Raw genomic sequence first — 16,243 nt, forward strand, 5'->3', positions numbered from 1 at the left:
AAATTGAAGATGAGCATTGGGAGAGGAGAAGAGTATGTTTCACTCCTCTGTCATCATCTGACGTTGAAGATTTTTCTGAGCTAACTGATGAGCAGCTTACACAATTTTTCACTGGAACTTATCAACTGGGACAAGCAGTGTCCTATCTGGGTGAATTAATAAATAGTGAAGATGGATTTTTGGGATTATATGAAGTTAATGATAGAGAGACAGATCCAGATCTAAAAATTTCAGGCACCGAAATAGTAAAGTATATAAATGTTTCATCGAATATGAGCCAGGTAGCAATACACTAGAAGACATCAAAGGGTATACTTGCCAGTGTGCAAATGGACTACAAACCATTCGTTCATGTTCTCACATTGCAGCAGTGATCTATTTTCTTTCAAATGCAAGATATAAGTCTCAAATTGTTTGTCCGAAAGAAATTCTAACGAATTTGTTCAAGCCCAGCTCAAATATTGCCATAACGATGGAAGCTGATAGTGATAATGAAGATTGATTGAAAATTAGGTACCTAGTACCTACATACCTACTTGCCAAAAAAATCCCATAGAGCAATTTTCTATTTTTAAATACCTACTTAATTCTGATGATTATTGATCAAATATTATTACATGTAATATACCTAACATTCTTTCATTTTTTAAATTATTTTTTTGTTCAGAAATTGGTTGTATGTACTTTGAAATGAAAAATCAATCAAAGGAAGTTGCCTTTAAAAAAAAATTGAAAATTGGAACCTCAATATTTGGTAGTTGATTTTTTTGCACCCACAAAACACTCGAGAAAATTTACCAAACAGTACCTACTTAGGTATGCAAATGCATATGATCACCATTCACCACCATGTGTGATGTATGGAAAAATTGGGCACTCATTAGAGAGTCCGTTTTTCACTTATTAAATTCAATTGTGCTGCTCATATGCAATGTAATCGTTCATTATACCTATGCAATTTGTGGCTCAAAAATGTAAAATTGTCATTTTCAAGTATTTCTAGGTACTTTATTTGAAATGTTATTTTCATCAAAAATGTTGACTTCGGAAGCGTAAACATGGCCAAAAAAAAAGGTGAAAAACACGTTTTTTGCAAGATTTTGATTTTTTGAGCATGTTGCACGATTTTTGAGCTCCACAAAAAATATGTTATACCTTAGGGTGTAACTAAATTTTTGAGAAAATTTCGCAGTGTGCCCCCTCCTCGTTTTTTCTACGAATTTTTGAAATTTTTAACCCCCCCTCCCCCCTCAAAAAACCCCAAATATGAAATTTTTTTGAGAAAAATTTCACACACGCACCAACCTAGTGACTATTTTCTGTGAAAGTTTCAAAATTTTTGGACCACTGCACCCTCGCCGGAGAACGAGAATTTTGAACTTTTAACACATATGTATAGGGACATTTCTCGGGTTGGGGTGGGGGAGGTCGGCTCAAAAAAATTTTTGGGATGGTTTTACATCCATACTAACATCTTGGGTGAGTTTCGTCAAAATTGGAGAAAGGGCGGATATCACAATTTTATCCTGAAAGGCTCTTGGAAGTTACCGTTTTTCATGAATTTCTTGATCGTCGTAATATTCATTTTCCAAGTGTTACTTACTTTCTCTGGTTGCAGATTTGAACTTCTAGACAATCCACCTCAACCTATAAATTTGGATTTTCTAGAATTCTTTAAAATTTTCGTCCAAGACAAGTCAGAATAATAATTGAATTTTTTTATTAAACCATTTTTTTTCTTTTTTCGTTCGATAGGTAAGTTTTCTATTTTTCAAATTTATTTTTAGAATACGACACTCTCGAGTTGAAAATACGAATACACCCACAATTGAAACTTCTTTTTTCACCTAGCAAAGGTGTAAACAATTACGTATGTAAGTTTGAAGCTACATCTGTGAAGTATTTTCATATACATAAACATTCGGTTAGGTTATGATATCGGTCATTGTCATTTTGAAATAGTTAAAACGTATAAAGTCAATGGTTCAGAGACCAACGATCCATTATAAACTACGGTAAAAGTTAGCGTATAATATCATGGGTACCTACACTACAATATACCTCGTACAACGTACGTAGACGTAGCTTCCCTTCCCTACCTACACGTGAGCCAAGAAGCAAAGCAAAAGATAGAACGACCGACGATCCAGCATAGCTGGTAGGTGAAATTTCCCGAATATTTTCCACGCTCACGCGTACGCAGAGCTGGCAATGTAGGTATAAGCTCGTCGGTTCGTCGTCGTATAATCATGTAGGTCGCTGGTAAGAAATTTCTTCAGTGTTGCTTCGCCTTAGCTCATTGTAGTGAATATTTAAAACGCGAGCACGCACTTAAAAGTATAAAACAATTTTTTGGTCTTTTCAACACTCCTCTCATCGTGATGCTGGTTTACGAGCTTGGAAAAGAGAAAAAAAAATACCTAACGCTCGAGGAATATCTTATATAGTAGAGCGCAAAAAGGGCGCTTTATTTTATTAATGAACGAAATTCAAAGAGTACGAGAGCGAGAGAGAGAGAAGAAAACCTGTGCACATGTAATATACCGCACCGAAGAAGTAATTTTTCAACAAAAAAATTAAATCTTTAATTATTGATCAGATTCGTTGCCTTGGTCGTCGTTTAAGACGCGGCTCGGATTTATCGCTGGGTAGGAATATACGAAAGCGAGTATTGTTTCGGCGCCAGCGAGTTGCAAATTTTAAATAATTTATGAAATTTTACGTGAAATTAGAAACGAGCTCATGAATCGAAATACGAGTATAAGTAGACATAGGTAACCTTACGAGAATTCAAACTTGACATTTCAAATAAGCGTAGGTACGTATGTGGTATAGGCTATACGTAAATTTGTATGTATACCTACTGTGAAGTTAAATTAGCATTTTGGTTATGTATATGATTGCCATCATACTCGTAGTATCAGCAAAGTAAGTACATTATACGTAATATAAGGTAGGTATATGCTATTTAGCAGATATACAAATACGTACCTACCTACCTACATTAGATAGATACCTATACATACATGTGTACGTATTATATCAACCAGCTTGATAATCGCCTACGCGAATGAATTCTTTACGCTGGAATACCACATCCGTGTGAGGTTTTTATTCGCGCGACAGACGAAAAGGTAGGTATATAAGAGTTAGAACGAATTCTAAAGTAAATCCGAATTATGACGGAGTAAATTCCATTTTCGTAACAGAAAACCGGAAAGTAGAAGAGTGTAGAGAATCTTAGTGAAGTGTGCACATGATAAATGACACCGAGATAAGAGTTACTCCATTGTTTACACCATCCGGCCTAGAAATAAGGTGGAGAGGCTGTATTTTTGTTCTAAATTTGCGGTAAGCGGTGTTCATACCAGAAGGAAACTCCGATAAAATTAATGAATATAAAAGATGCTTCGTTCAAAGTGTTATTTAATACTTGGATATTTCTTCTTTCGATTTTGCTCTCGCTCGTTCGTTCGTTCCCCTTCGACGCCCTTTTACGGTCCGAAATTTTACCCCAACTTGTACCTTCGGCGACGTCGATATTATTGCAACGAAAATATATACGAGTAATCTATACGCGGTCATTTGTAGTGCAGCGTTTTCCACGAAGACGTGCGAGAATTTCCCGGCGTAAAATGAGCAGATAAACGATGAGATTCGATATTTATGTTAAGATTTCAGCTACCTACGTACATATGAAGCTTCGAATCGTTAAATACCATTTTTTTTCTGCAGCATGCAGCAGTATTGTACTTTCGCATACCAACTTAGGAGCGGTTCTGTAAGAGGAAATTGGCGAGGGGAGGGGGTAAAAAAAATTAAAATCGAAAATTGGCACCAATTAAACTACGGGTTTTCCTCGAAATGAAATTATTAATACATTTCTATGAAAACTGTAGAGAATGGTCACTTTGCAGTCTCATCAGTACTCATTACTCAATGAAAGTTAACTTGGAGAAAATTTTTCGACACATATGCTTCATTTAAGGAACGACAATGAACATAACTTACGAAGGTATTATTCTGAAAATGCTTCGGATGGAATAGAATTAGTAGAATCAAGTCAATTATACCGACGTAATGTTAGAATGCTTTCAAAATATGTATTCACTCGTAGGCATGTCTGCTTCTTATTTGAAAGCTTCAAAGAACTTTATTCCTTGTGGGCCCAGTAATTCGATATAGTGAATTGGTAATAGGTTTAATTAAATGACAAATGACGTATCAAAGAATGATATCAGTAGATACTAGATGTGCCTACGCATTTTCAGCGTGGCAGATTTATACGTATCCTTGAGAAAATACCCATTAAAGGATTCATATCGAAGTTTACTATATTTTGGAAACGTATGCGAAGGGAATGTGACCTTATCAAAGTACGCTCTAGGTGACAATTCGTCACCAAGGTCGGGCATTTTGAGTGAATTCTCCTTTTTTGGTTCGTTTTACTGTTTCAAGATGACATTTGGATGCGGTAAGTTACTTATAGATATTGCCAGAAGTTCGATTTTTTTTTTTACTAAATTATCGAATACTTGTAAATATTCACTTTATACGTTGGACAACATTGATTGGATAAGTATGGGCAACAAGAACTGAAAAGTATAAAGCCATCATTTATTTCCTGATTGCAAGAGAATTGTTGCATTTGTTTTTTTACTTAACCCTTTGGAGGTTCTCTAGGTTGTAAGGTTAGCAAATTAAATTGCTTTGATGAGTGTGATAGGGCGCCGCCTTGCCCAATTGGCAAAATCACAAAAAAGTTGAGCTTTTGATACAAAGTTTTGCTGGAAAATGAAAGTTTCCAAAAAGCACAAATGTGACATTTTCAACAAAAAAATTGATTATATGCAGAATTTTTTTTATGGATCAAAAACATGTGTCAAAATCATTGAACAACAGCAGGCACTCTTTGAAAAAATGAAAAATTAATTAGAAAAAATATAAAAAAACAAAATTGAAAAAAGGTCATCTGGTAGTTCACAAGTATCAAATCTTGTTGGCAAAAACACCTTTGTTTAAAGAATGAAGGAAAGAAAAATCAATGTCGCTAAGAGAGAATTGTTTATCAAGTCTTAAAATGTTGTCGGAAATCGGACCGAAATAATGACACAAAATTTGGCGAACTTGCGAGCTTTGTAGTGGAGGTAACTAATAATAAAAACATTTTTGCTTCGATTCATGAGATGTAGCATAGAATTTTATTTTATTTTGTAAAAAAAAATAAGTATTTTATCAACCTAATCGAATGTTGGAATATGAACATGAACATATACTGAGAAATGGTGAAAAAAAAACCACAAAATCCATAGCGTAAACGAAATGACTAGACTGAACCAACAGATGAATGTTCATCTTCATATTCCAACATACAACTATATACAATCGAGTGGTAAAATACTTATTTTTTCCAAAGTGGAAGGAAGAATATTCTATGTCTCATCTCGTGCTTCAAAGCAAAATGTTTCATTATTAATTACCTCCCATGACAAAGCTCGCAATTTCGCCAAATTCTATGTCATATTTCGGTTCGATTTCCAACAAAATTTTATGATAACTTGATGAAAAATCCGCTCTTAGCGACATAGATTTTGATTTTTTTCATTTTTTGGTCAAAGGCATTTCTTTCACCAAGTTTTTATTTTTGCTCAACTTGTGAACTGCTAGACGACCTTTTTTACTACCGTTATTAAGGCGATTTTTCTCCTCATTAATTTTTTAAAAATATTTTAAAAAGTGCTTTTTGTTTAATGTTTTTTACTCGTGTTGTTGAATTATTTTTGAAAAAAAATCCTATTTATATTCATTTGTTTGGTTGGAAATGAAGGATTTGAGCTTTTTCAAAACTTTCATTTTCCAACATGATTTTACTTTGAAAGCTCAACTTTTTTGAGATTTGGTCAATTGGGCAGGGTACACCCATTAAAGCAATTTGTTTCCCGAACAATGGGAACCTAAAGAACCTCCAAAGGGTTAATGGTTTCTTCAATGCTTTATGCGTTCTTTCAAATTTGTAGATAATTATACTAACGGTTAATATATTTTTCATCGAATATGGAGAAAGAACCTACAAAATTCGTTTATTAACCCAAATCAGACGTGTCTTGTTAGTCAAGAAAAACTGAATGCGTTTCTTTTAATGTGTGTCGAAAAATCAATTTGGTCAATGATAATATAATTGATAAAATAGCTAGCTAGGTTCACTGAATTAAAGTCAAAACTAATGTAAGTAGAATGTTTAGCTTATAAGAGTGTACTTTTTGCAGGCCCCTGTGTGGTGTAATGTGATGTAAATTGTAAATGGATAGAAATATTAATTTGTGTCGTGGTAGTAACCATCGCAATCTCAACGGCATTTGCATATTTGCCATTTGTATAATTCTATAAAAAATATCTCGAGTCCGATAAAACAGTTCGAATTTGTAGCTCAGTTTGATTTCATCCTGTGTAATCAGTTGCTGAAATGTTAATTACAATTGATGATATCAAGTCGCTTTGCGGCCCCATCCGCCAGGCAAAATTGTGGCATCGTGGTGAAAACCACTTCAAGAGCAAACATGTTCAAAACTTCAAAATGATATGCTGCGATACATTCGTCGACATATCAAGCGATGTCAGGCAAATAATGAAATCATTCTCAATATGTAAACAATTGAAGAAAAATTATCTAATCTTTCGATTTTTTTTTCGAGATCTACTCTTATGCGGTGCATGTTGCAATGAATTCATACAATAAAAATGATTGAGATTAATCTCGATTCAACTAATGATGAATCAACTCTCTCGAAACAAATTTCATCATTTCTGTCCATTCTAGAACCAGAGCGATTTTTGATTTCTTTAGAATTTTAAAATTTTTTCCAGAACTTGGAAGATTTGGAAAAGAATTCAGACAGCAAAAAATCAACTTGTGGGTTACTTTTGACGAGATGATTTCTAGACAAGCATCTTCATGGTGTTTTTTTGAAAATTTTTCCGTCATGAATATAATGGTCAAAAAGACACACTCAAAATGATCAGCTGAGAATCAATTCGAATGTGGATAAACTTGTAATACAGGTCGAAAATAAGCCATAACTCGATTTACCTACAGCAGCTCAAATCAATTCACACATGTTCCGGAGAGATAAAAAATTGCACTGAAGGCTCTAGAATGGCCGAAAAAATGAAATTCGGTTTGGAGGAGTTTACTCTGTTTACTTTAGTTTTAAATCAGGGCTAATTTCTATTATTTCAACAGAATAAGATGAAGCGCCCCAATAATGTGGCCACCTTGTGTTAAACAGGAGAAATTAAAAGCCAAGTAAAGATGCTGATCTCGACGACTGCGCCACGGGGGGGGGGGCATATTCGAAGTCGTCGTTATGGTGCTATCGAAGTTGAGCTGGCCTCACAGAATCAAGCGGCGGAATTTGCAGGAAAGGTCAGTGCTGAAAAACTGCAGGCCAACATACGTAAGAAAATCGCCCCCAACTTCTGACAAAAAATAATTTTGTTGAGTTTGTATTTGTTTTTTGAATTTGTATGAAATTGTTGAAGGGGGGGGGGGGATAAGTGTTTTGAAATGTTAATTAAAATGGTAGTGAAAAGGTAATGAAAAAGTAGAGATTTTTGTCTCAGAAATTCTGTTAGATACCTTGTTTATCAAAAGTTTTATTAACAAGTATTGCGTGTGCTTACTTTTGTACATTCTATGCATTTTTTTCCCGTTTGTAATTAAGGTTAGGTATGTTTTTTTTTCATTTTCATTCTCATTTTTTTTTTTTTTTTTTTTTTGATAATTGGAGGGGTATATAAGTTTATGTTTGATGTTGTACGTTTTTTTTTTATTCTCGTAATTTTTTTTATTTTTGAATAGGGGGCTCCGCCCCCTGGCCCCTTCGCGGCCCAACCCCCGTACTCATTCCTCTTTATCCAAAAAACGCACTTTTCACCTGAAAAAAATTTTTGCAAAAAAAAATCAAGAAGTATTCATTTCTATTCCTAAAAATGAATTAGTTTTATGGCGTCCGATGGAGACCGACGCAGCTACGCCGGTTCGCGATGAGCCTAAAGAATGCCTAAAGAGGCCCGAAGTTCTCAACGTGATAACAACAACAATTTTGATATTTTGAAAGTGAAAATTCTAATCACGAGAGAATTTTTATAATTTTCAAATGGAGAGAGTTTTCTTTCATAATCGATTAAATAATTAAATATGTGAAGTGTTCCTTTCTTATTTTTTGCCGTATGTGTATTGTGTTCTGTTTCAGGTGAAGCTATCAATGCCGATCGTAGTATACTTGGCAAATTGCCAGACCATCTAGCCGCCAGAGAAAATTTGCGTTGGATAGAGATGATAATTAGAATATCACGTAAGTGAAACAAGAAGTTATCCGCGAATTTAGTTCGCGCCGCCTTGACTAATGCTGCAATAAACATTTCATACCTTACCAAAACCTTCTCATAAGTCTGACTCCGATGAACCGCTCGATTTGATGACGTCACTGCCTCTCGAATTCAATTCCGATTCCAACCACTCCAACGTTTGGAAGCGACATGTCGAGAAGCAACAAACACGCGTGCCTAAGATCTCAATTAACAGCATCTCGAAAGTCACCAGATCCACTGCGAGAGTATCTCCATTCGCCCCGAAGCATTTCCTCCAGAAATAGCCAGTTTTGCTTTTTCCTTAAATTTGTAAAAATTCTCAGTTGTTTGCAAAAAATTCTAAAATGTTTTATTTAAAAAAAAAATTGCCCAAAAGTCTTCCCTATTGCTGAAAATTCTAGCTTTTTCGCAGTTGAAAACTCTATTTTCAACGTAAAATTGTCATAATTATGTTTCAAAGTGAAAAATCTCACTTTTTGGAAAAAAAATTGCGAAAAGGTGTAGGTACCTACTTAATTTATTAGGTATTCTCAAAAATTTCTCATGTTTACTAAAATTATCTAATTTTTGCAGGGATCTCAATTTTTAGAAAAAACATGGCCTAAAATCCCCATACTCAACCAAAATTTTGACTTCTCAGATTGATTTATGATATTGTTTGAATCTGGTCAATTGATGTTGAAAACTGCCAGTATATTTTTTGATAGTTAGAAGGATTTACTATCGACTTTTATTCATCAAATTTCAGTAAAAAATCAAAAATCGATTATCCGACTTTTTTGGTTATCCGATGCCTCTCCACCCCAATTGACATCAGATAATCGGGAGTCTACTGTATTTTGTTCGCTTTTTGTAAAGAATTGTACACTCCTCCTCAGATTTTCCCTTAGAGCTCAGGTGGTTATGTTCAACATTTTAGCCTGAGACAAAAATCTGAGCATCAACGCCCCCCCTTCTACAGGTTCAAAAATACGAGCACAATTGCGAATCTTTAGTATGGAAACTGTTTGTGAACGAAACTGCACTGTGGAAGGTCAAGTACACACTCAACGAGTCAACTACTAAAGTTCCGTGCAAGAAGTTAAAAGTAATTGTTGGCGAGTAAGCAATTTTTGATTTTTTTTTTTTTTTTAATTGAAGACATTCAATATTTTGAAAAAATCCACCGTCTGAACTAATCACCTATAGGATTTATCTTTCAGCCCTGGTAGATTCTGGATATCGAGTTTATAACAGAACCAAATATTCAGAAATTCAGCTGCTGAAGTTAATCAGATACAATGCTGTTTAGAGCGCATTGAAATTACTATGTAGGTATTGGAGAAAAATGCCGGAGTCTCCAGATCGGCTTCAAAAAGGTTTCAATCGGTTTGGGAGGTCGATTTTATGGATTGACGTTTCAGAATTTTCTTTCAAGATTCATTCTTTGGCGAAAAATCTACTTCAACCGCTGAAAATTTGGTTGCGAAGTGAGATTGACATGTTCCTCTAGTAAACCAAACGATAATGGATAGAAAAGATTAAGAATAAAATTCAATCAATCTCCGCATTTCTAAACCAACGGCAAAAACAATTTTTGATAATTGGCTCCGTTGATAAACATCTACGCCGTTAGTGATTATTAATTTGGTTGAATGATGCCCATTACTCATATTAAACCTTTTTCGCCAAATTATTACTCATTTACTCGATTAAAACGAATTCCCATTCATCGAAGAATGCTTTGATCAGATGTTATTATTGCCAGTCATTTGACTGCCGCGTTTAGGTTCACGTTGAAACGAGGGCTTAGTTCATTCATCATCATTATCGAGCTGAAATTCTTTATACGTAATACGCGGCAACCGAGGCATTTCAAATATTACCGGAGATATCTCTTTGAGAAAAAACTAATCTAAGTAAATCTTTGCATTTCTGCGCGAGTAAACCAATTAAAAATTTGTTTCGGAAATAATTGGGCAGGTTTTTTTTTCACCGAAGGGTTAGGTATAAAACTTTGGACACCATGCAGATTGCGAAAGCTGCGCGCCAATACACATTGGAATCAAAAGTATTCGAAGCGTTTACAATTTATTTTTCCATAGTCTGTTTAATTGTTCCGTTCTTCGTTTGCGAACTATATAGGAACGATTCATTTCCCTCGAGAAATGTGTGTAGCTTACCTACTCGTTTCCGATAGATTTCTTATATGGTACAGCAGTCAAGCAGAAGACAAACGTGTGTGTATAAAAAAAACAGAGACTGCAAGTGTTCCAAGTTGTTGTATACTTTGTACTTGAGATATACTTATGTGGTTCTGTACGAATATGTAGTCGTTAGTATATTATACATGTATAAAAAAATTACAACACTCGAATAAAACAACATTATGAAAAAGAGACCAAACATTATGCAGCATTGCGGGCTTATTTGAATAAGAATATTTTACATTTGTTGCTCTCAGTCGAGGATATATACTTGAATTTCAAGTGTCTACGAATATTTGTACCGAAGTGAACTTATATTTGCATTTTATTTAGCAGCAGTAACGCGGTAATTTATGATGCTGCAACACATTTTTTTTCTTCTTACTTCAGATTTTATACTTGTATTTGTACCATTGGTGTAAAAATTGAAATGCAAAGGTGCCTACATACGTTATTAATTGATAAATTCACTAGATACTCTTTTGGTTTGATTCGCAAAGGAAGTGGATAAGTCGATCATAAACTCTGCCAAATTATTTCAGACCTTCAATGGGAAATTTTCAATTACATATTTTAAAATGGAATTTTTGTAGGTATATACAAAAATAGAATGGTTTGTTCGGCGGTTCGTTGTAGGTACACAACCACTGGTTTCATACATTCAAACGACCGCAATGATATGATGTACTACATAGAACATGTACGAGAAATTTTTCACGCAATAGCCTCAAGCCATTTGCTGATTGCAAGAGAGTTTTTGCTTGGTGCTTAATTGGTTGCACTAATTTTTTTAGTGTGCGTAGCACACTATTTTCAATTTTCTACTGGACTTAGCAATATCTAGGTAAAAATTATTCCAATTCGCTAGTTTCTCATTTCTTTATGTGAAAGATGGTACTGGATTCACAATAAAATTAGACACAGAAAAAAAAAACACAATATAATAATTCTTGATCAAAAATTGAGATCTACATGCCTCTGAAGTCTGAGGGATGTTGAAATCTTATTTTGAATAAAAGTAACAGTAAATAGTACTACCGCAACATTCCAGTGTCCGACTCAGTTGATTATAAAGCTCTTTACGTGAACTTGGAACTTTTCCAAAACACTTCTCGAATAAAATAAGAAATAAAAATTAAATTGGAGATAGAAAAAGATCGACAGAGAAACAGTCTGGTGACAATGACATTTTGCAGGGTGCTTATCTGAGTTACGCTCTTCAAAATGAGAGAAAAGAACGCATAAATGCTCTAAAATATTGAATTGCTTTGAAGAGTGTGATAGGGCGCTTTGCCCAATTGGCGGAATCACAAAAAAGTTGAGCTTTCGAAAAAAAATCTCATCGGAAAATGAAAATTTCAAAAAAGCTCAAATGTGACATATTCGACAAAAACACGAATATCACATGGGAATTGTTTTTCAACGGATCAAAAATATTCGTCAAAAACATTTGTCAAAAGCACTTTTTCAAAACTAATAAAATAAAAAATAGATTTTAAAAAAAATGAAAAAACAAAATTTAATTTTTTTTTCAATTTAAGTAATTTTTTTTTTTTGAAAAAGTGCTTTTGACTAATGTTTTTGACGAATCTTTTTGATTTATTATGTTTAAATCTTCGTACATTCTTTCGTGTGTTTTGGTCGGAAATGTCACATTTGAGTTTTTTGAAATTTTCCATAGGATTTTTTCGAAAGCTCAATTTTTTTGTGATTTCCCAAATTGGGCAAAGTGCCCTATCACATTCTTCAAACCAAATTCAATATTTTAGAGCATTTATTTCGAAGTGGATGAAGGATGAAATCGTAGACACAGCAGCTGATGATGTTAATTTAACCACATATGATGAAGTTCTAAGGTAAGAAAATATTCACAATCAACAAATAAATTTTCTCTTGATTCCTTCAATTTTGTATGGTATACATGCTAGAAACTGTGAAAAACATTCGAAAAAGCTGCACCAAGGAAGCCGAAAGCGAAACTCATCCGGTTCAAGTTCAATATCTTCCGATGATGCTGTAGCAGAAAGAGCAACTATGTACATCAGAACCTAATGTCACTGCCAATGTCAACAAAGAAAAAATGTTATCAAACTAACATAGTACATATTATCAATATACTCTTATTTACAATGCGTAACTGAATCTGATGGAAGCGGCTATAGATCTTCGGGTGTTTACGGCGAAAGTTGACCGTATGTAATTTAACTGATTTGTCAGCTGGAAAGGTCCGCTTAGGAAGTGAATTCAATGAGCAATACATTTATCTCGCTACACTATAAATTACCATAAAATATTAAAATAACTTCATATGATTTCAATATCATTAATGTATGTTCTTTATGATTAGGCCATGAAGCGTTCTGAATCAAGCGTCAGAATGGTGGAAGCGAGGACCCAGCGCGTGAAAATCAACTTTAGGGAGAGAAATGGCCACGCAAAAGGCAGATCGAGATTCGGGGCAATTGATGTAAGAATGGCTGCATAACCATTCGCCTAAATATTGTCAATTTGGTGGCCATTTTCATCAGTTAGTTTTAAAATAACACATTTCGAACAATTTTTACCGGAGTTTTTCAAAGTTTGAAGCTTTTATATAGTTCCCCTCCCCCTAATTTTAAACACAGTTAAATCCTGTAACAAAAATCTAAGATTCTTTCTTCGTCAAAGTTCAAAGAAATTCTGTAAACTTCGACGAACATGGGATATTTTTTCATCACAGGATTTAACTGTGTTTAAAATTGAAGAAAAAACTACAAGTATGAAAGCTTCAAACTTCGAAAACCTCCTGTAAAAATTGCTCGAAATATGTAATTATAAAAGTTGGGTACTGATAAGAATGCCCACCAAATTGATACCATTTAGGCAAATGGTTATGCAACCGTTCTTACATCATGCTATTGCGTATCACCGGAACCCGAACCCCCGACTGCCTCCACCACCGAATGCCGCCTCAGTGCCCCGGCCGCCGCCTCATAACTGCTACAACTGTAGCAGCCCATACCATTATGTATGGGAGTGTCCTGACTGGGATAAAGGTCCGCGCTGTTTCAAATGTGGAGAATGGGGCCACCGGAGTAATGAATGTCCGAATGAATACTGGGACTACCATTCAGGTAAACATCACCGAAATAATCGAAAACCCTTCCGCCCCCGAAATCCGAGTTTCCGTCCGAGAAACAATTATCGCGATGGTTGCCCGAACCAATATTCTAGGAATAATAGAAACTATCGTAATGATAGAGGCTATAATTCTAAGAAAAATTGGCAGATGGATAGACGAAAGCCCACGAAGCCGTTCTGGAAAAAGAAAGGAACGGGTTATCAAGGCCAAAAAGATCCGAAGAATAAACCACCCCCGAAGAAAGATCCTAAGAATGTAACCGATAATAAGAAGTAATATGTATTTTTCCAGAGTTCGAGAACGCGTTAAAAAAAAACCCTGAGAGGGATTGGACCTTCAGAAGTTATAGCTTTAGCGGCTACGGCAAAGGCAGAGCTGCATTGTGAAGAATTAAATGCGTATACAGAGTTACTGCTAGAGAAACTCCAGAGTGCATTATTTCTCGAAATCGATTTTCATATGTATAAAAATAAACTGGATTATAGCCGGGCAAAAAATAACCAATTCAATAAAAGGAAGGGGTAAATTTTTTTTTGTAAAAATTAGATTCAATAAAAATTATATTTCAGCTAGGGCTTGAATTCAGGCAAAAACTTGCCTTATTTTTCTCACTCTTGTCTTTCCAGCACCACTCGATGGCACGTACAATTGAAAAGCTCTTTTCCAAAGTTGATTATGTCAATTATTTCTTCAAGTTGAGAAAGACAACCATCCCGGGAATGTAATGCAAAATGTTTACATTACCTCCCTAGAGCGGAAATGTTGTTTTTTTTTTTGTTTTTCTCAACGCGGAAAAAAATGATTTGATTAACTTTGGAAAAGGACCCTTCAATTCGTTGGGCAAGAAATGCCAAAAAAATAATTTGAGTCAATAGACATTATTGCTATGACGTCACATGTGGCAGAATGGTGCGTCCCGTGTGCTGATTGGCTGGTTATTGTATTATCAGTCAACTTTGGCGCAAAATTAGCTTTATTTTATTGAATCTCAGTAGTTACTGAGAATAATTAAAAAGTAATTAAAAAATTGAAATCTACACATTGCAAAACCTAAGTATATTGGGGGCTTTAAAAGAAATATATTGGGAATTACCGCGAAATGAATCCCTCATCAGTGTCACGAATTGTGCAGTTCGTGTTATTTTATTTTACCATGCTTTGAGGTCATCAGAGTTATGCAAACAATTCGAGTTTGAGTACCTGAATTATGTTAAACAAGAATACTGCTGAGAACCGAACAGAGGAAACAGATGGCACTGAGCCGCGTAAAAAGAAATCTGTTTCCCCGCCACAAAAAATGACCTTCGAGGACGATTTGCTTCTTACTCTTATGAAGCTTCGTCATAATTATTCAGATATCGATTTGAGTTATAAATGTAACATTAGTGTTTTAACTGTATCTATAAAATTTCGTTCTGTTCTACTACTGTTGCACGAAGTATTATACAAGAACTTGATGAATGAGATTCCCTCCCAAGCTAAGAATGCTTCATCATTACCAGATTGTTGCAAAAGATTCTCAAATTGTCGAATAATAGTCGATTGTTTTGAGGTGCCCATGCAGGTACCAGAAGAATTTGATTCTCAAAGCTGTACCTACAGTAATTATAAACACATGCATACAGTGAAAACTCTGCTAGGTATTTCGCCAAGGAGACTTGATACTAGCTGACAAAGGCTTTGTGCTTAACGATATACTGTCGGATAGCGTATATACTAACATACTGCCTTTTCTAAGTGGTGCTCAATTCGAAGAGCACGAGGTGGAAGAGACTTATAATATTGCCGCAGCACGAATTCACGTTGAACGAGCCATTAGACATGTAAAAGTGTTTCAAATCTTGGACTTGATTCGTAAAATAAATTCCTGTATGTAACTGAGATAATTCAAGTGATTGTAACCCTTACTAATTTTCAGGGGCCATTCATAAAATCCGCGGCAGATTTCTTCACAGCTACTGAAGAAAGTGATGACTCCGAAAGACTAAACGGTATGTTTTCAACTTCCCAAAGTGATCTCTAGTATGAATTTCATTCAAGATTGAATTGAATTGGGGGGGGGGGAAGAGTTGAGACGAAAATGACAAAACTCATTGAATAAGATTTCATTTTCGATTTTTTTCTAAATTGATATTTTTATATTCTGATTTGTGTTTTATTGCATATGTAATGTAATTTCACTGTTTGTAATTGTGTATTATACCATTGATCAAAGCTAGCAGATCTATAAAGTTTTTCAAGCATATTATATACTCTGTAAAAAGGACAACAATCGATGAAATGTACAGCTACTAGATGTAAAATAAGGCTAAGAATATTACCGGAAGCACAATTCACTACACTGATAGGGGATTCATTTTGTGGAAATTCCCCATATTATAGTTTTTTTTAAACCCTCAATATGGGGTTTCTGATGCGTAGATTTCAAATTTTCAATTACTTTTTAATTATGCTCAGTAATTACTGAGATATTGAATTAAATATAGCTAATTTCGCGCCAAAGTTGACTGATTCAATAACAAACCAACCAGCCAATCAGCGCAGAGGACGCACCATTCTGCCACAT

At 34.8% G+C, this 16,243-nt stretch overlaps 2 protein-coding genes across 4 annotated transcripts in view; one reads left to right on the forward strand and one right to left on the reverse strand.

The window, feature by feature from the left end:
- Positions 1-16,243, reverse strand: part of LOC135836479 (immunoglobulin superfamily containing leucine-rich repeat protein-like) — a 379,815-nt gene that overhangs the window by 209,941 nt on the left and 153,631 nt on the right. The window lies entirely within an intron of this gene.
- LOC135834101 (uncharacterized) lies at positions 13,393-13,953 on the forward strand. The gene has a single exon (XM_065347939.1). The coding sequence runs from the start codon at positions 13,393-13,395 to the stop codon at positions 13,951-13,953; it is 561 nt and encodes a 186-aa protein (XP_065204011.1).

This window comes from Planococcus citri, chromosome 2 (genome assembly GCF_950023065.1).
Source record: "Planococcus citri chromosome 2, ihPlaCitr1.1, whole genome shotgun sequence".
Taxonomy (NCBI): Eukaryota; Metazoa; Arthropoda; class Insecta; order Hemiptera; family Pseudococcidae; genus Planococcus; species Planococcus citri.

Excerpts from the sequence above, each read along its gene's own strand:
- LOC135834101 (XM_065347939.1), top strand. The coding sequence starts at position 13,393 with ATGCCCACCAAATTGATACCATTTAGGCAAATGGTTATGCAACCGTTC.